Below are 22,364 nucleotides of genomic sequence, written 5' to 3'. Positions count from 1 at the left end.
GTTGTCTATTAAAAGCAAAGAAACGAAGTTTTGGTTTAGAGAAAAGCGTGTGTGACATAACCCTTAACAAACTGTGGTAAGAAAGTACCGCACATGTTCTGGCATCTCTGCTGGGAGCGCATCTAAGGGCCACTCTGCTGTCAACATCCATTTCTGGCATAGGACACCATGGCCTCGGTTCAAGGAAAAGCAAAGCTTTTCACATGTTAATAAACGTAAGGCTTAAATTTCAGGAAGGTTTGCACTGCACCTCTGCTAAACTTACATTTGTGCTTTCTAAGGCTGGGGAGAGGAAAGTGGGGAAAAACTTCAATTACATCTTATAAAGGGAGACTAGATAGATAAAGACACTTCCTCTAGAGTTAATCCACTCAATAAGTATTTTTTACTGAATGCCTTCTCTGTGCCAAGTACTGGGAATACAGAGGTGAGCAAGACTTTACGATGTCCTTTCTCTCAGTTTACACGTTCTACTATAGTTGACTTCCTTAAAACGTATTTATTTGAAGTGGAAATGTGGGAATACAATATATAAACAATAAAAAGATAACACAGTAAACAACTTAACAGAATTTATTTGCAAAGTAGGAAATAAAAATCATGATTTTAACATTTATTTAGAATATGAACAAAACTAGAAAAAGTTAAAACTACAGAAAAGGTAGAGAGTACTGAAGTTGGCTCAGTGGCCATATAATACAAACAAGCAAAAACCAAGTTTCTTTCATGCAAATAAGCCTTAAGGAAAAGAGAACAGGAATGTTTATAGAACAGACCACAAGTATTTAAAAAATTTACATAAGAAACTGTACATAAATGAAAAATAAATTAGACAATTTACAAGAAATGTTTTATAGGTTATAATAGGCTATAACTTAGTTTATTATGAATAAAATTTGTAGCACATCATACATTTTTACATCACAGATTCAGTGTTAGAATAATTCCAACATGACAGAGCTCAGACTTGGCAAGAACAATGCAATAGATAGAATAAGGCAACTTAAACGGAGATGGCTTGTATAAGTAAAATTAACACAAACATTTTCTAGGTATGATTTGATCTGTAACTGGGCAGAATTAAGACAAATGCCACTCAATTTCAGTTAAAAAGTCAAAGCTTCACTGTAGTTCAAATAAAAAGTCAAAGCACACAATGTATTAAAAAAATGATAAAACCATCTTAACCTGACTTACATCCATGTTCCATTAATCGTATTTAAGACAAGGAGACCAGAATATTAATGTTAGGTCTATAAAGTTATCTTTTGTTTCTAAATGTAAACTAAAAAGGGCACCTCAGGAAAAAAGTGGCAGATTTCAAAATGGCTTAATACTTGTGACAGCTATCAACTGTGCCAAGTATGAGATCCGTATGATTCAGAGACACAACATAAAGCTAAAATGATCTCAAACTAGCTGCATTATTTATGTATATTTTACCAATTATACAAAACTGAAATGTTTTCTTTGAAAGCTACTGGAACTGTAGGTACTGCAATGTATGAAAGATGTTGAGAAATAGAAAAAAAATCAGCACTATCTTAGACTTGAAATTTAGTTGCACATTTATACAATTCAAAACCTTGGATTTTAACTTTATTCACTCCTTTGAAAAATACATTCCTCATTAGTTCTTTTAAACACAAAATTACTGGCCGCTACAGCAAAAAGACTGAAAATCTAAAAAGAGAAACTAGTTTTTTGACTACACAAAGAGCCAGAATGTAAAGATTCTGTTTTTTTTCTTAAGGAAAAAGAAAACTGATTTCCTCTCAAACACACCATTCAGTACCAACTGTAGTACCTGAAGTCCCAACATCAACTCACTGCTACATTTATTAAGCTGGAAGTATCAGACGCATGTACAATCGGATTATTCTCAGGCAATCCTAAGGATAAAGGTATTTTAGGTCTTTACCATACTTGATGTAGATGACTACAATTCATGATATTTCAACTCACTTAGAGAGAATTAAAGTTGTGTTTTATAAATCCCACTATGAATTGTGTTAGACAAAGGCAATAATTCTAGGAGGGGTTTATCCCACATCTATCCCAACTCACAATGATCAGAAATAAGAAACAGCTTAAAGAAAAGGGCTATTAAAAAAATCCCAAATATATCTAACATTCAAACATCCATAAATTTAGTGGTATGTTTCTTTTTGTACAATGGAAAAGTTATAATGCCCATATAATTTTGAAGTTATAGCACAATAAAAATTCCAGATAGCTTTACAGATTAAAGCGCACGCGCGCACACACACACACACACACACACACACACACACACACACACCCTTCATATTACTTTAAGGTATATCTACTACTTGGCCATTACAGGCAATAACAAAACATTATGAGAGAATAACTAATACCATTCTATGGTGAGAATCCAAAAGCTAGTACCTCTCAACATATATCAACACAAATAAAATGAACTCTAAAACATGATGCCACATATCTGAACAAATTGTTTCTGTCACTTCAAATGCTGCCATGAATGGAGCAACTAACTGTATTTTGGGACAGTCTGCTTTTCATGGAACCCCTGTTTTCAATAGGCTATTAAAATACCTCAAAGGAAGAAAAATAATTACTCACTTTTTGGGGTCTTTGCTCATCAGTTACTAGGCTCAGTAGAAATATAAAGCTACGGTCTCAAATATTGAAAACAGGCAGTAATATAGATAAAGAACATTACTTTCTGAGATTATCTGATGACAGAAACAAAGTTGGCTGAATTCCTTCTCTATTAGAATAAAACACCCTAAAATAAACAAGCTTATTGGGAAAATAGATCATTGACATTTCATGGCAAATCATGTTAAATAAGGTCAAAGGGTATTGTTACAAAAGTGCAGTATGTTTCTAATATTTTGTTTATACATACCACAAAACAGTAAGTTAAATGCAAAATAACACGTACTCATTTTTCCGGTCATCATCCAGTTTTTACATGGCTTTAGAAGAGAAAAAGTTTCTAAACTACATTCTCAAATGCAACAGACTAAAAAGCATAAAGTGCTCAATAGAGAAAAAACAAAATATTAAAATATGAAACATTTTGCATATAACAAGCAGAGTGGTTATAAAGGACATTTGGAAACTACTGCCTTGCTAAGCTTTCCACCCAAACACGCGACCTTAGAAATCAAGGCAAGATGCCTTGATTCAAGGCAAGATGGACTGCTCTTAGAAGGCAGGAGTACCGCTGGACATAGAGGAAAACCTTTTCCCTTTGAGCTGCCTCATTTTTCTTACAGAAGTGGACTTTCAGGAACTGGTACTGAGAATACAACAATCACATCTGCACGCAAAGGTAAAAAACTCAGGAATCTTCACAGTCTAATATTTGGCAAACAATCTGAACCTCTAGAAGGACTGTCAAGACGCCACATATATTACTGGCAATAGCGCTAACTTTACCTAAACGAAGAGTCCACCTATTTAAACCAGAGTAGCTGAGCAAGGAACGCCCTTGTCAATAGGCAAGGAAGTCTACTAGTACTTTTGTCTTTGGAGAAGTTGGGGTGTAGAATTGAAGGCCATTAGTTCTCAAAGTCTCTCTGGTTAAAAGGCAGTCTTCTGGGGGTACGGATGGTGGTAGTGGTGGTGGAAAGTTCTAGACCTTGTGTTCTTTACCAACTGGCCCAAGCAAACTGATAGTGATCCTTGCGTTTGAAAATGTTATTTTTTAAAATGAAAATTAAATCCACCAAGTTATAAACAAGATTCTCCTTGCGTGTACAGAACTCAATGAAGAATTAAAAAGGTTTCTTTTTAGTCCTTGAGAATTGGCTTCTCAAAGTTCAATTAGATAAGGTGTGTGTGTGGGGTTAAGTCTTTGGAATCATCAAATTTACTGCAGCAAAGGAAATATACATTCTGAAGACTGACGTGGATGCTCAGGATGTCTTGGGCAACTTTATTAGTATCATTAGAAAAACGATACCTGCTACAATGAGATGGCAGGATGCAATGTAAGATGTTTTTTGGAATGGTCAGAAATACAGTTTGTCTGAATAAAATAAACTAGGCCAAATGAGGTATTTCTTATCCCTCTTTACGTATTTAAAAAATAAGGTTCTCACGTGTTCCCTCTCTAACATTCTTTAAAAAGTCCAGATTCAAATTTAAGTTTTAATGAATATATGATAGTGTTCATTTTTAAGAGCTAGTTCTAGAAACTACACTAATACAGTAACCACTACCCAAACGTGGCTACTGAGAACCTGAAATGTGGTTAAATTGAGTTGTGCTGAAAGTGTAAAATAGATACTGATTTTGAAGACTAGGTAGCAACAATCCCCCAACCCAAAAAAAACCCTAAATAACTTTTTATAATGATTACATGTTGAAATGATAACACAGCTATACTGGGTTAAATAGAAATATATAATTTAAATGAATTTCACCTGTTTACTTTTTAAATATGTCTGCTAGAAAACGCAAAATTACATGTTGCTTACGTTTATTTCTATTAGACAGCACTGTTCAAGAACATAAGAGCTCTGAAGCTGATTGGGATTAGAACCAAACCTATTTACCACTCTGTGCTTATTCAAGCATTTTCCTGGGATCATAATAAAAAAACTAGAATCTTGGCAGCCTTCATCCCAATTCTGTGTTCTTATTAGAAATACTTATTAGAATTACTCCAGTAATTCTAGATTGTACAAGAGAAAAACCAAGAGCTTTTCTCACAGTGGTGAGATAGCTGCTCACTTTATATGCATTTTAGCAGGTAACTTCAGTTTCAAAAGACAAAAAGTATGAATCATAGTCCCAAATTAACCAAAGTATTGATCAAATTAACTTGTATATACTTTTACCATTCCATTTCCTTCTTGACGACAGCCCCAAACCTATAACTGCTAACGTACAGTTTGCCACAGGTATAAAATTTGAAGTTATCATTTAAAAGCAAAACCTTCTTGTACAGATGCCCAATCATGCAATTCTAAAATAAATTAAAAATATAGCTTTTGGCTGAAATATCTAGTCACGAAAATGGAAACATTTAGTAAGAAAATGTTTAAACACTGTAGGTTTTCAAAATGACCACTGACTGACATGAATTCAAAGTTCTAAATATTCTACATTCTAAAAATTACCTTCACATGCTTTTCCCTCTGAACATAACTACAGGGAGAAATATCTTTATCAAGCACCACCCTCTTGAGATTCAATTGAAAATTGTTCTCTACGGAGCAAAACTGTCGTGTGAAAAGATAGCATAATACCTCTTCCTGTAATATAAAAGTTTTAAGCTCTTCAAAGCACATCCAGATTTACTGTAATTTAAGGAGGTGAACAGTTTTTCCCAATTTTCCCCGTCTTTCAACTTCCTAAACTGTAACACTCTCAAAAAACTTTGCTGAACTATTGGACCTCCAAAATGAAAGTCTGAAAAAATTTATAACATTATAAAAAATGACTTCAAAATATAGAATAAATTCCAAGGCAAAAGGATTTACAAATTTTGGAACTATAATGCTTTTATTACCAGAATGTACGAAACACTGATCCTTTTATAATTCTGCAATACTGCCTCAGATTCCCAGTTTCAAAACAACTCATCTTTTAAATTTCCATAACAATCATTAGAACAAATGATTTTGCTGCTGTTCACAGTAGAAGACAGTCTTTAGCTTTGATGGTTCAGACCTAATTAAACAGAAATGGCTAACTTTGGGCCTAAGATAAATGTGGTATAGAGAGAAGAGCACAGAACCCTACCAATACACATAAACCATACTCCATTCAAATAGTCCTGGGACCTCACTGAACGGACTTTCAAATAAGTAATTAAGCCTCCAATTAAAAAACATTTTAAAATGTACTATCTGATAAACTCAAAATACAAAAAATGCAGTATCACCAATTATGTGCATTTTCTAGGATTCATTTTAAAATTCAGGCTAATGTTTAACAACAGTATTTCAATTAAATTATGGCATTTGAAAAAGGTTACACTTCTGGGGAAGGAGCACATAAACATGATTTTTGGGAGGAGATATGTTTGGAAAACAACAGTAACGAATAATTAATATTGCTTTAACATTTCTAAAATCATATAAAAATGATCATCTTTGATTGCCATTTCAGTAAGTTTCGATACAGGGTATGTTACTGTCCACTTACTAGTAACCAAAACACACATAGAACAGACTTGTAACAAATATTCAGAATCAATTCTTTTCATGAGATAGACATTTCTGAGACTTTAAGATTCATGTTTGAACATACAGTACTGCAATGTTGGCTACATAAAATAAAATAAATAGAAAATCTTTTTCAGAGGAAGCTCATTAATCAGAGGCTGTATTGCATTTAAGGATTTAACACTGGCTATATACAGGAGGGAAAGCATTTCACTTAGAAATACTTCACATTACTGGAGCTCTCTTTTTAATATGGCAACATATAGCAGCTTACCATTCTGATACTTAAAAATCAACAGGAATAGTGCTACTCTTTCATCCTTTGGTTCCCAGTGACAAATAATGCAGTAATAACACCTCTGGTTTTCAGTTCCTCTTGAATGACAGTTATTAACAGAGAGAAACTCGATGCTTTAGCTGAAATTTGGCAGCCCAAGAAGTGCACCAACTGCTCCAAAATATCCCTGCATAATTTAAAAGCAATTATTAATGCAGTGCAGCTTCTAAATGAACATGTAATATTAACCACTATTAAGAACACATACTTGTGTATAATCTACTTAAGAACATTGATTCAGAAAGCTACCAATTTGTGTCATCAGTTATGGTAAAAAAAATTTTTTTTTTAAACTGTATTCTCAATATATACAACTTTTTTTTTTGTAACTGAATTCCATGTTTAATTGCTCAATATTTCAATCAACAGTCTACTTTAAACAATCTAAGTTTTCTGGTAGTGTATATTCTTCATATATTACAAATTTGGGGTTGACCAATAAGTTTGTTCAGGTTTTTCCTTAAGATGTTGCAGAAAAACCTGAACAAACTTTCTGGCCAACCCAATACATATATATGTATATGTTTTTGTATTATAATTGAAGCTAAGCATTTTCTAGTTAATTATATATACCTTTTTTTTTTATAAAGAGTAGCTGTTAGACACTAAAGCTTCTAGGACTATTGCAATTCTGGCTCCCCTCCCCTTTCCTGAAGAAAATTCCTTTGGCTCTGCCTGCCATTCCCACAGCACAGGACACGCCAGGTGGAGCTGCACAAGAGTACACATTCTGACCTCTACAGTGAGAGCAGTGACAATGACACATCATGGAAGCTCGTAAGAGCAGAACGAATACTCAGAATCTGTATTATTAAAATGCTTAATAAAATATTCACTTGACCACAAATAATTCAAGCTAAGTTTACTTAATCCAAAACATTTTGTGAACGGATACTTGCTCCAATCAGAATTTAACTGGATATTGTGATCGAATAGGAAAAAAAAAATATCAAAGAATAAACTCCGAAATGTTAACAGTGGGGTTACCACTGGAGGTGGGGGTGAGGCTGTGGTGGGAGGATTAAGGAGATTTTCATTGCTAAATCATATATATTTTTATTGTTCATATTTAACATTTGTTCTCTCAGGGGAGGACAAAAAAAGAAAGAGGGAATTCCCTGGCGGTCCAGTGGTTAGGACTCTGTGCTCTCACTGACAAGGGCCCGGGTTCAACCCCTGGTTGGGGAGCTACTACTAATATCCCACGTGAGGCACGGCCAAAAAACAACAATAAAAAACAAAACAAACAAACAAAAGAAACAAAAGAAAACAATTTAACAAAACAAACCCACTAAGTACACAAGCAGCCCCATTATTTAATGAGCTCACAGACCTGATACTGCTCTCTCTTTTTCCGAAGAACTGTGAGCTTCTCATCTTAATGGGATGTCTGCCAGGTTACAGAAATGCCCACCCCCTAACTCAAACTGAAGTGAGGGAATCAATATACTATTTACGTAACTCGCAGTTTTATACTTCACTTGTAAAGTACCTGGCAAGGAACAATATGTGAAACTGCATTTAAAAGCATGCTATTAAAATTCACAAAACTTTATTTTCGTATCATACCTCATGCTCTAGAAACAATGCTTTCAGTTGACCTTTTGACCAATAATCCAGTGCATATGCCAAAAGTTTCATCGAGAGAGTATTGACACGTAAGAAGTTTCCAACAAAGACAACTCTGTTTATTTTCTAAAAGAAAAGAACAAAGAAAATGACTTGAAAAAAGAATTAATTATCAAGTAGATTTTACAATACAATACAGTTTATAAGATCTCTACTTACAAATATAAACAACTACTACCTTTTTTTAGTGCCTACTACATTCCTGGTATATGCCTTCATAATCCTGAATATTTAAAAATTAGTTTAGGACATGTCACTACACTTGTCAAAACCCATAGAATATACACTAAGAGTGACCCCAAATGTAAACTATGGACTCTGAGTGATGATGTGTCAATGTAGGCTCATCGATTTTAACAAATGTACCAAACTGGTGCTGGATATTGACAGTAGGGGAGGCTGTGCATCTAGGGGGTCAGTGAACTCTGTACCTTCCACTCAATTTTGCTGTGAACCTACAACTGCCCTAAAAAATAACGTCTAATTTAAAAAGAAAAGTTCTGGAAAGACCCTAGTTAAATGATTATAGATAGACTTGTTTTTGAAAATGGCCAATAAGTAATACATTTAGCAAAGAAAGTAATTTGGAGAAATATCACTGATGAGATAAAAGGAGACAAACCAAGGAAAAGTATTTTAAATGTGTTTAGGATTAAAAACAAGCTGTAAACTTGGTCAGCATCTTGCAGTTTATGCTCAGTAATGACACAGCAACCGTGGACTTTATCTATAGCACTGGAGAGCAAAACTGACTGGGATACTGGCATGCCCACCCAACCCCTAGGGCTTCCAGATGGAGCAACTAATATTTGTTTTGAATCTCCAAAAAACCTATTTCTACTCTCACAGTAATGTACGTACTTCTGAGTATACATTTTTGCACACTGCGTTTGAATAGCGTAAACTATGGCCTTAATTACCGTTAAGTCAATTGGCCAGTGAAAATCTGGACCTACAGGGGTAACAAAAAAGATCCCAGATTACTGTCTGCCCCCTCAAAGTGAAATATTTCCCAAAACTAGGTTAAAATGCCTGCTAGTGGCTCCCTCAACTAACTTACTACACTGTTATTAAGAAACTTCAAAGACAGTATTCTAATTTTGAATTTAGAGTAATACAGAGGATTAATTCGAGTCTTTGCACAGTTGTTCTCTCTGCTGGAGCCTCCCTTTCCCCAAATATCTGCACCCATGATTCTCTCACCTCCATCAAATCTTTGCCTAAGAGTCACATTTTCAACAAAGCCTTCCTTTAACTACACCCAGTTACTCAGTAATTTGTCCTCTGCCACTCTCTGGTCTACTCTCCATTCTCTTTATCTTGTTTAATTTTCTCCTTTTTAAAAACAGCATTTATCACCTAATACGGAATAATTTACTTGTTTACTACAACACTAGAATGGCTGTAAGCTCCACAAAGTCAGGGATCTTTGTTGTCTTCACTAATTTATCTCAAGTGCTCAGAACAATACCTGGCACATGGTACTCTGTAAATATTTACTCAATGAATAAACGAACGAGTGAACAAATGAAGAATTCCTTTAAAAAGTAAAATTCCCAACACATTTATAAAGTATTTGATATTTATAAAAATTAAATGGGCAAATACCTCTATTACACAAAGGCAAAACTGTATATACAGTCTTCTTCAAATAAACCCAATTATGAGGTAAATCTAGCAGGACATGCTTTTTATAAGTATACATCATTCAAATTTCATGTGAAGAACGGTCTCAGTGCCTTCATAGCCCTGTACAATGCTGCTTGATCCATATGCAACAAGGCAGCACTGTAAAGAAGCCGAGGGCAGTAAGAAAACTTCCAAGTACTTAACTAATCAAAGGTAACACTAGCAGGAAAAAAATACCCACCCACTTTCAGTAGTAAGTTACCTCAAAACATCTTGTTGTTTACATAGAATTTTTGTTTGACGACTTAAAGATATTTAGGTTGTATATTTCTGAAAAGGTTTCTGGATAAATATGAAATGTAAATTATCTCTTTGTCCTATTTCCGGTTTGAATTATCTGCTACTTTCTTTAAAGGTAGTATCACAATTGGATAGGTAACATATATTAATGAATCTTGGGATTTAATGGATTAAGAGATCTCGATCCTATGAGGCCTCCTTAAGGAATACGAAGAAGCCTGCTACATGTACATAAAACTCCAACTCACATTTTTCATATAATTAAACAATTTTTTTTACCTCATTAACAGCACACATTCGTGCCACAGAACCAATGTTATTGGTGATAGTAACTAATGTAGCTCTTGCTAGATCTTCTTTACTAACAGATTCTCGCTTCTCCTTATAAATCATATTCCCAAAACTGCAGAGAAATGAAAAACAAAATCAAATCTGCTGATAACAAACAACATTTCATACATTTTGAGAATACAGCCTACAGATAAATCTACACATGTATAAAATAAGGTATACATGTACAAGGTTACTTCCTGACCCAATGAACTGCACGTAGGAAAATACTGGGAACACCCAAACATCTATCAAACTATAATACATTCATACAATGAAATACCATGAAGCTGTTAATAAAAAAAAAAGGGGGGGGAGAAAGGAAGGAGGGAGGGAGGGAGGAAAGGAAGGAAGGAGGGAGGGAGGAAAGGAAGGAAAAAGAGGAAGACAGAGGGTAGGGAGGGAAAGGATTAGGGAAGGAAGAGGGGAAAAAGAGAGGGGGCGGGCAGGCAAACAGACTAGGATATACTGCTGTTGTAGACTATACATACAGTCCTCCCTCTTATCCATGGGGGATTGGTTCCAGGACCTTCCTTGGACACCAAAATCTCTAGATGCTCAGGTCCCTTGTGTAAAATGATGTAGTATTTGCATATAACCTAGGTATATACTTTAAATCATCTCCAGATTACTTAATAACACTTAATACAATGTAAATACTATGTAAATAGTTGCCTGTGTGCAGCAAATTCAAGTTTTGCTTTTTGCAACTTTCTGGAATTATTATTTTTCCAAATATTTTCAATCCAAGGATGGTTGACTCTGTAGATGCGGAACCATGGATAAGGAGACCCGACTATACGGTATACTATATAATGGTATATAAATGTTACCTTCTAAAAGTTACCTTCTGTAAGGGGAGGATAAGGATATTTATTTGTATTTGTATAGAGAAACACTGGAAGGATACTCAAGAACTAATAAAAACAGTTTCCTATAGTGCATTCAGGGGAGACTTCTTGATGTATATTTAATTTTAAAACGACATCAATGTTCAGAACTTAGAACTAAACTGGGTAAGAGGAAGCCCCTTACAACTTCCTGATACACTGCTTTCTAAAAACTAAGCAGGCTTCCCTGGTGGCGCAGTGGTTGAGAGTCCGCCTACCGATGCAGGGGACACGGGTTCGTGCCCCGGTCCGGTAAGATCCCACATGCCGCGGAGCAGCTGGGCCCGTGAGCCATGGCCGCTGAGCCTGTGCGTCCGGAGCCTGTGCTCCGCGACGGGAGAGGCCACAACAGTGAGAGGCCTGCGTACCGCAAGAAAAAAAAAAAACCCAAAAAACCTAAATAAGCAACTTTAATTACAATGTAAATGTTAAACTTACCTAGATGCTACAGCCCAACCAGGCAGACCAAATCTTTCATAATCTCCTCCGTAAATATCACGGACCAGCTTGTCAGCTTGGGTGCTGTCACCTTTGGATGCCATTTCAAGAGCCTCTTCAAAACTTTCACAGCCAGTCAATAAACTACATAAACCAAGAAAGGTACCCCCTCCAAGGCTAAAGAAAATAAAGAAACTTGGTAAGTTGCATTTACACACTGTATTCTTTCTCCAAAGTAAAAGGATGGAGCACTCATTTATTCAATAAACACATGGATAGATATTGCTAAACCTAAGAAAAGTACATAGCAAAACCAAATTTGTCAAATCAAAGAATAAACCAAAGGAAAAAAAATGTCATCGTGTAAACAACATGACACAGAAGACCTTTTGTATCTTCTAGTATCTTCACCTGATACCTTAACACTTTGTAATTGCTAAAAATAAATGTTTTTGTGGGCATGAAAAAGGAGTGCTAAAAGTTAATACTGTACAAATTAAAAGGAGAAAAATTGTAATTCTAAATGGTTTCTAGGAAACAATTTTGTGAAAGGCCTATTTACTTAGCCTGGTAAGGCTGAAATCAACTCAATGTGATACATTAACATTTACATGACTCCAATGTGAATACAGTGAGGACGTTTATGTCAGGTTGGTCATCATGTTAAAGACAGAAATTAACCTGGTTCTATTATTCTTTTGGATATGCTCACAAAATGAAATTATGCCACTCTAGCCCCTAAAATCAAAACCTTTGCTCCCTAGTCTGACCTAAATTTCTAACAGGTTCTATTCCTGAATCACTGTTGGAATTTAGACTGAATTTCTGTCTTTTTGAATTGACTGAAGTAGGTAGTACTTCCCTGTAATTCTTTGGCATAGAGTTTCAACGGAGGTAGACTTTTCAGCCACCACAGAAATAAAATACTAATTAAATTTAAGTATTATTCAAATAGGAGTACTACATTAAAATTAAAATGAGTTTTTTTCAGGACTTCCCTGGCAGTCCAATGGTTAAGAGTCTGTGCTCCCAACACAGGGAGCACAGGTTTGATCCCTGGTTTGGGAACTAAGATCCCATATGCTGCAGAGCGTGGCCAGAGTTTTTCTCACAAATCAATCTAATTTAAAGCATCCTAAAATCTTTCTTCCTCAATTAAGTAAACAGGAGCCTCCAGCTTCCTTAAAAGGTGATAAAGTACATATTGGAATCATAAGGAAAAATTTTAAATCTCATTTCACATTCATATTCCAGGTATTAAAGAAAAGAGTTCATGTTAAATTCATCCTATATGAATTTATTACAACGTTGCCGAATACTCCACTTAAGTGAATCAAATAAGAATGTTTCAAGCTTTAGGCTTAAATATATCTATATAAAAATGAGAAAAATGCTTTGGAAAATTAAAATGTTATTGGAATCACTCCAGCTAAAAATTCACTCTTTTCATTATGGAAATTTTGATGCCAAATGATGCTAACCAAATATAAACACTGAATGATTTTAGCTTGAGTCTACACACATGCCTTATAAAAAAGTATTATCTGCAACACTTTAACTTATACTTACACATCTACATTTTTAGCTGTTGCACAATACACATTAGATTTCACAATTTCTGTGTAGAAAACAATATGAATGTTGCCTTAAGAACAAAAAGGTTACTACCTTGTCCCAGTTACTCGTTTATAGTTGTCTTTGGAATGGACTGCTAAAATACTGACTCCCGAACCAATGTTTACTACCAGAAGTGGATAGGGATCATCCAGGTTGAAAGGCATCTTTTGGCATCTCTCAGGTTCTGAGGCATTAGCAAAATAATAGCACTCTGCTTGTCCATTGAAACTGACAGAATCTATATACAGCAAGCCCTTTACAAGGCAGTCAAGTTCATCCAGTTTGTGCAGGTGGAGGTTTCCAATCTGTAAAAACACACCAAAGCGAGTTTTATAAAGTGAACAAAGGAACGCATTCAAAATACTTGACTCGACTATGCCATATAATTTCCATGTACTTTACAAAACTTCAAAATCATTTACAACCCATACATTTTCACTTGTTTTCTTTTGTGTCAAAATCTCTTAGGGACTTCATTTAGTCCTGTGGTTCTCAGTGGTGGTGGTATTACTTCTAGAGGTGTTCTGGAAATCTGTGGGGACTTTTTAGTTTTCACAAAGATGGGGAGGAGGAGAGAATCAAACTAACATTTACTAGGCAGGGACTTGGGGTGCCACACATCCGCAATGGGTGTGGCAGTTATGCAAAAAAAGAGTTAACCCTTCCCTGTATTACCTTTGAACATTACGACAGACATTTTTGTAGGCAGCAGTAGGAAAATTCATTTATAATTATCTGAGCCTATGTAAACAGGAAGTATTTTATCTGTATGTGTATAGACACAAGGTATTCTTTTTTTTTTTGCGGTACACAGGCCTCTCACTGTTGTGGCCTCTCCCCTTGCAGAGCACAGGCTTGGGACACGCAGGCTCAGTGGCCATGGCTCACGGGCCCAGCTGCTCCGCGACATGTGGGATCTTCCCGGACCGGGGCACGAACCCGTGTCCCCTGCATCGGCAGGCGGACTCTCAACCACTGCGCCACCAGGGAAGCCTGACACAAGGTATTCTTTACGTGGTTTTAATACATACTAAATTTGCTAGAAACGCAACCACCACATAAAGTGAGGAAGTGTTGTACTTTTTACTGTTTGGAACTTTACCTTGTGTTGTTTAGCATCTTCGAAAGTTATGTCACAACAGCAATACCACTTACGGTATTTGATTCTCCAATAAAACATACCTTATCAATCTTAGCATTTGTGGCTTTAGAAATTAAGTTCAATCTATGTACATACAAACATCTAAATCTGACTACTTCACTATGCCCTCTTGTGTGATCATACCAGAGAATCTACCTACTGATATATAAATACCTTAATTTCCTGTCTTTATATTATAGTTTGGGTACTAATGTGAAATTATTAAATTCATTTCAGGTTAGTAAAGAGTATATTATAAAATATTTACTATAAAAGATCTCAGCTTAGATAAGCTTTTCAATTCTCTAAGGACTTATTAGGTATCACTCCCCCTTGTGTTCCCATGGCATCTCTTTTCATAGCAATAGTATTAATTATAATGCATCGTACTTCTTAATTACAATGCACTGAACTTATAGTTCACTTAAATGTGTGGTCTAGGATACTGCACTCTTTGAGAGCTAAGTCTGTGTCTTATTACTAGCTGACTTCTCAGTGCCTAGCACAATACCTAACACAAACTAAATGTTCAAATATTAGCTTAATAAATGATTGAGCACCAACAAAAACAAATACTATAAAACTTCGTCACTAGAAAATATCAATACTTCTTAAAAAAAACTTAGAACCCCGTAATTTGAATACCAGTGTCTCCAAACAATGGCCAGGTGAGAGCTGGCTTCAAGGACACTGCTTTTGGCAAACACTAAATATCACGCATCCAAAAACACTGGTTTCGAATTTATGGTCAGATTACTCAATAAACTGAATACAAATCAGTATTACTCATCATAAAATTTTTTAATAAAAACTACCCCAAATTACAAGGTATTCACTTCAGTAAGCCATATAAGTGATCACTTATGTTCTAGATTTTCTTATGTGAATCTGAGAAACTAAATGGTCCACATGCATATTTTCAAGAAAAACAAATTGCAGTAAATCCAAGTATAAACTTTTTTTTTTCTTTTGCGGTTCGCGGGCCTCTCACTGTTGTGGCCTCCCCCGTTGCGGAGCACAGGCTCTGGACGCGCAGGCTCAGCGGCCATGGCTCACGGGCCTAGCCGTTCCGTGGCACGTGGCATCCTCCCGGACCGGGGCAGGAACCCATGTCCCCTGCATCAGCAGGCGGACTCTCAACCACTGCGCCACCAGGGAAGCCCTAAACTTTTTAATCTTTATTCTAATGGGAAGGACTGGACACTTGGCAAACCCCTACTAGCACAGAAACCGACGCTTACATAATCCGCCTGCCACATCCAAATGACCCCCTTCAAGACAGAAACATGGTAGGGTCGATGGTATAAAATCCAAGGAAAAAGGGCTAATAGGGACTTTCATTCAGGTGTCTATTAATCAAAAGGTACAGGTTTCAGTTAGGGTTTGGGAAGATGGTGGCCTTAGGAGAGATGGCTGGATAATACTCAAAAAAACAAGCAAACACAGGATCATAATAGTGCAAATATTTCAAGCCCCATTTATATCTGGCTTTGCACACTGCCAAATTCACTGAAGTCTGCTTTTACTGTAGCTTTGTAGCAGTTCCTAAACTTAGCAGGTTTTACTCCATATTATGTACGACAGGCCCAACTCTGGCCAGTTTTTACTGATTGTATAAAGGTGTTTAAATGCTCCAATCAAAAGTAAGTCATGAATACATACTTCCCCTGTATCAGCAGGGGGAACTAGTCTAAGAAACATTATCAGACAGAAAACGAGCCTCATACTTTAAAAACTGAAGAGAATGGGTACCAATTTTTGCCTGTGAGCGAAATACCTACTGTGCGAAAATCTTTTTCAAACTTGTAAGCACCACCTCCTGTAGCACATAGCACCGTGTGTAATGTTGAGAAGTTTTTATCTCTTCCCATTTGGATAAAAGTAGGCAGGTCCTGGGTTGGAAATCTGATAAAGTGCAAGTTCCCTCTCCGGCCAAAAAGTGTTAAATCTTTCAGTTCAAGGTGTACATCCCGAATACCAGTGGATCCATAGGCTACATTAGAAGTCAGATATTTCCGGATACTTTTTAAGCTCTCAACTTCTTCTTGTTCTTCCTCTGCTGTGATATCGATAGGTTCAAAATATGAGAGCTTTACCAGAGTTCCGCCGATGTCCATGCCAAACCATGGGAAAGCTATGGATAAAAAATAAATAAAAATATATATCCTGATTTTAGAAATGCAAATTAGGACCTAGTTAATTAGCCACAAGCTTCATTTACCCTGAATCATGCATTCAGTCAATAATACTTTTGAGGTAAGACAAATCTATGTGAAACTCACCCTTTTCCCTTCAAAGTGTTATTCTGTGTATTTTCTCAAAACCCGTAACTCAGCATGCCTTCGGCTGGACCAGGGCCTTTTAATTCCTGGTCTGGTAGGCATTCCTTTTCATTTATTACATATTTATCATGTGCCCCAGGAGATTAGGAAAAATTTGGACCAATTTGGTTTTAATAATAGGTCATCACCTACGGCTTGAAAATGTTTCTAAGATTTTAATGTAATAAAATTGGCCTATAATCACTTCAAGTAACCCAAGGGAAAAGTACCTCCTTAAAAAGAACATTTTTTTCTTTGCTCATTAAACTTACTAGGCTTCTTTAGTGCATCTGGTTAATAAAATTAGCTGTTGATAACGCTGAAAGTAAATCTACTTGGAAACAGGCACATTTGGGGAGGTAGCATCATCTGGGTTTGGGACTTGGTGCTCTCTCACTAACTGGGCTATATGACATAGGAAAAGCCATTAACCTCTCAAATCTTAGTTTCCTTAAGGTCTGTTTCTATTCTCTGGGATCTTAATCATTATGATAGAGACTCAAAAATAATTTAATACTTAAGATACATAGATTACAAAATGCCTAACAACATGTATTTAACAGTTTATTATGTATAAGTTGTCAAGGAAATTTAGTTCCCTTTGTTTCTCATATATTGATATTTTACTTATTTGATATGTGTGTACCATTAGAAACCGGAAACATACGATTCAACGAGAAAAGATTCGGTACATTTCTCTATACAGGCACAATGCTTTTGTCACCTATAGATTTGTATAAACAACTAAGATGCTGAAGAAACTAAATTTTCTCAGTTTTGTTGGGCAGCTAGCAATGGAGGCCATCTTAAATAAATAAAACACTTTTATTGATATATATATTTTTTGGCCACGCCCCGAGGCTTGTGGGATCTTAGTTCCCTGAACTAGCGCCCTGCGCCCTGGGAGTGAAAGCGGGGGCTGCAAGGGAATTCCCAGTAACACACTTTTAAAATAAAGGAGAGGCCATTCAAGACTCACCTCACATCTAGCCTGTTAGATACGTCTATGTCTGTTCTCTTAGGGGTATCTGCTCTTAAAGGAAGAGTAACTGGAGATGCTATATTGCAGACCATGAACGTCTTGGTTACCTTAATATCCAAACTAGAACATTACAGGTCCCTTCTTTTGCACAGAGATCCTTTCAACTCGGCTGAGTTCTGGAATTCATTTCCTTATGCCAGAGAAATAATCACCATTCAAAAAGTATGGGGAGGCAACAAGAACACAGAAGACACATATTCTTAATTACGATCCACTCCTTTGATTTAGCAAGTGATCTAATTTCCAGTGCATTAAAGCAAATACTTATGCTTGTTATTTTGTCACTAAAATGGGAAGGGGAGGGGGCACAACACTCAAACTTTATTGATTTGTGATGGAAGTACAAAGTTATTAAGGACAGCCAGAGGTCCACTAATACTTCCGTGAGGTAAGAAAAATACCACTTTCCAAAGAAAGCAGGCAAATATCTAAATCTATAGCTTTGCTGCTTCTGGCCAAGGGACAGGTTAAAAGTAGGTCACCAGTGCGTAAGCATCCTACTTCTTGCATACAGCCTAAACATTTCTCATTCTCTCGAGAATAAAACTCTCCACTGTCAAGGTGAGAAAAATGAACCAAAAATACATTTAAAGAACAACACATACCTTCCATAAATATAAATAAGTACTTTGATGATGGCAAATAAACATTACCTTCTACAGACTTTGAGCATTTCCTAGAATCTCTCATGATGTTTACGTGGACTTCCAAAAAAATATTAGCTCCTATTCTATTTCTCACCAGAGCCTAAGAGAACTGCCATTAGTTCCCCATAAGTAACAAAAATATCCAGAACCAGCATAAGCAGAGTGCTACCAAGAAATTATCTTTCCTACCAGGTAGATTAGGTGTGCAAAAGGAGAAACCCACATGCCTGATCACCTCTTTAGCCACAAGGGCAGACTGTTAATTTCTAACGAACTGCATTATAAAAGTTTGGTGTCTTGTTAAGTGTTGGTAAGAGGTAGCGGAGAAGCTTTCAGGAGCTATTTAATTGCTACTGGCCCCATGCAGATTTTAGCCCAAAGGGATCCTATGCCAAACTAGAATTTAATTGTTCTTGAGCAGAAAGAGAAACCAAATGCTGAAAATGTTCAGAAACATTGGTGGATTATTTTAAGGAACAGAATTCTAAAATGAGCATGTGCAATGGTCAATTCCAGATACTGTTCAAGTTCCCGAATAAAAGACAGTTCACTTTTCCCAATAATCATTCCGAATAAAAATGCTGTTTTAAAACAGACTAAGAAAATAAACCATATTCACACCTTCAGTGTTATAATTCCTCAGAAGAACTTCAGAAGATTTTCCCCCCCTTTGGTAAATTAGTTACATCTAAGAGAATATTAGAAACTATCACCTCCAACTGCACCTTACTACCCACTGGAAGTGATCATTCTTAAGTAATGACTCAATTTACAAACAGTTACATAGAAGCAAACGGCACACATATGCTACATACCTCTCTCTGGTCTTGACAAAAACTTCACATACCTTACTGCTTGGGTTAGCAAAGCAGACACCCAAACCTACACTGCACCAAATGAATAAATATATATACGTATATTTTTAAAATCCTTTATTATCACTCTATTAATCATGTTACATGCTCTACAGGTAAGCAAAACAGAGGCTGACCCTTACCTTAAAAAATCATGTCAGTTGAGGTACTGAGGAACACCACTGCTTAGATTTTTACTATTATTTAAGTAGCGTGAAAAACACAAGTAAAGGTAATACAAACATTTGCCACTGTTTGGGTTCTAGAAAAAAAATTTTCATTAGATTGTTTGACTTCATTCTTCTCCTGGAGTTGAATTAACACATAATTTCAAATGCTCATCTTTTAGTTATACAATTTAGAGGGTGAAACCAATTCCTTTTCTTATTTTCTGGTTAAATACAGGCATTTGGTTTATAGGCTGGTATATACTAGTGATGTATCAAAAAGCAATGTTTCCTAACACTTGGGTGAGTAACTGTAAGAAAATGTGTGAAGCCAAAGTCACTTGTGTAACTAGTATGAGATACAGTTTTTAGTTACTAGTGCTGCTCTAAGGATTAAATGACGCAATGCATGTAAAGATAGTGCTTACATACAAAGTGCTCACTAAATTTATGATTATAAAAAAAAGAAACCCTACGCAAGAACTCAAAAACAAGTGTGTCTTTAGCTAAACTGAGTGGTTTGAAACATCAGAAATAATACTTTCCAGTAATATATATATATATTTCCATGACAGTTCATAGTTGAAATACTTTCTTTCCCACATGCAAAAGAACAAGATGTTCTTTATTTTTACTGTAAAGAGCTGAGTAGACAGTAAAGTCATCTTTTACATATAGGAAACTGGAAATGTTATTTCAGACTTCTAAATCATATTAACTGACTGGTTTTTCAGCATAACTCTTTTAACATTAATGGTCTCACAGTGTACCCCAATATATTAATAAACAAATTACTTCTAAAAAATAGATGTTCTTTTATTTCTCAACCTAAAGTTTATTTTATAAACTCTTAATTATCATCTTTACTAGATATGAAACACCTTTGCCAGAGATGGTATTCACACCTGATTATAAGTTTGCCCAAATCCAAGTAATCAAATCGCTGTCAAGGCAAAAATAAAATAATACCATAAGGGTCAGAATATGAGCTTGTCATAGTTAAACTCATTCTACTAAATGGAAATTCCAACACAAGCAGAGAAAACCTATGTGTTGAGGGAAGATGTCCAACTGTTCTACATTACTGCATCTGTTCAAGATTCATTTAATTCACCAAATGTACAGTAAAATAGTAGTATTTCTATATTACTCTCTCATTTTAAGACTTCACATCAGTATTTCATAGACTCCTGAACGAGAACTCTTTAGCTATCTTTTTTTTTTTTTTAAATCATTGTTTAAAACAATGTTTTAACTGGCAGATAAAACTACCAGATCAGAAAGGTTTGTGCTTCTCTAAGTATTTAGACTACGCCCTACAGGTGCAAAAGAAAGAACACAGGACTATGAGTCAGGTGACTTAGGGCCCTGAACCTCAGTTAGCAGAGTTGTAAAAGGTGTACAAGTTGTACAAGATGCAGCCTTGTAAAAGTTACTCTGGGGCTCAGTAAGTTCAGTTTTCCTCAGCAGTAAAATGAGAACCAAATTATCTCACATTTAAATAACAACAGTTTCTGGAGTGCTTTGGTATGTTGCCTCCCCGTGGAGGTTTTCACGACCGGACGGGCGGGCGGGAAAAGAATGTATCAGTGCTCCCGTTCTATAGCAAGAGATTTCCTAGAACTGTTGGGAGGATCACACAACACTGCAAAATGGCAAAACACCAATACAATGCTAAGACAGAAGCATGCATCCCGCATTCCTAGTCGCTCTGGAAGAATGAACTTCAAGTATCACAATCACAACGGCTGAGTGATTAAATAAGCCATTCACAGGAATAAAAGGTTTTTAAAAGGCTAAAAATAAAAGGAAGCAAATAAAAGTTGATCTACTCTCTTTCAGTATGGAAAGTTTTTTTTTTTATAAGTATAGGTTATATATAGTCGTAGAAAAATCTCTACGGGTAGTCACCAAAAGATTAATAGTGCTTAGCTCTCAGTGGCGGGAATACGGATGACTTTGATCTTTTTATGTTTTTTAAAAAACAAACATGAACTAGTTGTTATTCTAAACAAGTCACGGCACTTACCCACCGGTAGGTTACATGCCGTGTTTAAAAGTTCTAATTATAACAACAGAGACAACTCCCAGGAACCCACCGGGATTTCAAAGACACAAGCAGAAAGCTCAGAAATCAGTTTAAAAAAATTAAAAAAAAAAAAAAGTGGTAAATGTCCCCGCGCAACTTGACATCTGTGACAACCCATTTTCAACTTGACTTCAGAGGAAGCTGATAACTCTGGTCTCTTGCCTGCCAAACCCCAGAACAAAAATTCCCCCTTGCACCTCCCAGCTTTCGAGGAGGAAAGGCTAGGGGGCGGCAAGCGTTCGTCAACCGAGCGTAGGGGGATGGGAGGGAGCCTCGAACCGGGTGCTGCAAAGGTTCCTCCGCCCCCATCCCGTGCTGGGCGACGGCTGGGAGCGACCGGCTTCGAAGCAGGCCACCACAACAAGGGGCTTCCCGATGTGGCCCAACTTGCTCTCCCACCCGACGAGCCCAAGCGCCCATCTTACAGGGTTTCTTGGCATCCTTGATCTTCATGGCGTCGGCCTGAGGGGCGAGAGGCAGCCTCGCGTACGGCGCGCAGAGGGTTGCGGCGGAGACTCCGGAGGTATTCCGGCCTCGCCGCTCCGGGGCCCCCCGCCGCCGCTCCAAACAAAAGGCCCCGGTCCCCCGAGCCGCCGCCGCCGCACTGAGAAGCAGCCCGCCCAGGTCCAGCGCCCACGTGACGCGAGGGCCCCCTCTCTTCGCTCTCCGCCCGGCTGCTGGGGATTGTAGTTCCCCGGGTCGCAAGGCCCAGCTCTCAGGCTGCAGCCTTACAGATGGACTACAAAACCCAGGACGCATCGCG

At 36.7% G+C, this 22,364-nt stretch overlaps 1 protein-coding gene across 1 annotated transcript; it reads right to left on the bottom strand.

Moving 5' to 3' along the window:
• Positions 1-598: 598 nt before the first annotated feature.
• On the bottom strand, positions 599-22,133 carry PANK3 (pantothenate kinase 3). The gene is made up of 7 exons (XM_024753356.1): positions 22,027-22,133; positions 16,263-16,615; positions 13,392-13,645; positions 11,724-11,900; positions 10,345-10,468; positions 8,077-8,202; positions 599-6,634 (listed from the first exon to the last, which is right to left on the bottom strand). Exons 1-7 carry the CDS (start codon positions 22,052-22,054, stop codon positions 6,584-6,586), a joined length of 1,113 nt encoding a protein of 370 aa, XP_024609124.1. The 5' UTR covers positions 22,055-22,133; the 3' UTR covers positions 599-6,583.
• Between the last annotated feature and the right edge of the window lie 231 nt (positions 22,134-22,364).

This window comes from Neophocaena asiaeorientalis, unplaced genomic scaffold (assembly GCF_003031525.2).
Source record: "Neophocaena asiaeorientalis asiaeorientalis breed wild unplaced genomic scaffold, Neophocaena_asiaeorientalis_V1.1 scaffold268, whole genome shotgun sequence".
Lineage (NCBI taxonomy): Eukaryota > Metazoa > Chordata > Mammalia > Artiodactyla > Phocoenidae > Neophocaena > Neophocaena asiaeorientalis.
The sequence above is the reverse complement of the archived record's forward strand: the minus strand, read 5'-3'. Positions and strand labels throughout refer to the sequence as shown.

What these genes read in the sequence shown, in the direction of transcription:
- PANK3 (XM_024753356.1), bottom strand. Translation starts at nt 22,054, where the DNA reads ATGAAGATCAAGGATGCCAAGAAACCCT. An exon ending in AAACGAGTAACTGGGACAAG is followed by an intron (nt 11,901 to 13,391) that starts GTAGTAACCTTT and finishes TATTTTCTTTAG; the next exon opens with CCTTGGAGGGGGTACCTTTC. An exon ending in CATTGTTTCTAGAGCATGAG is followed by an intron (nt 6,635 to 8,076) that starts GTATGATACGAA and finishes TAAATTATGCAG; the next exon opens with GGATATTTTGGAGCAGTTGG.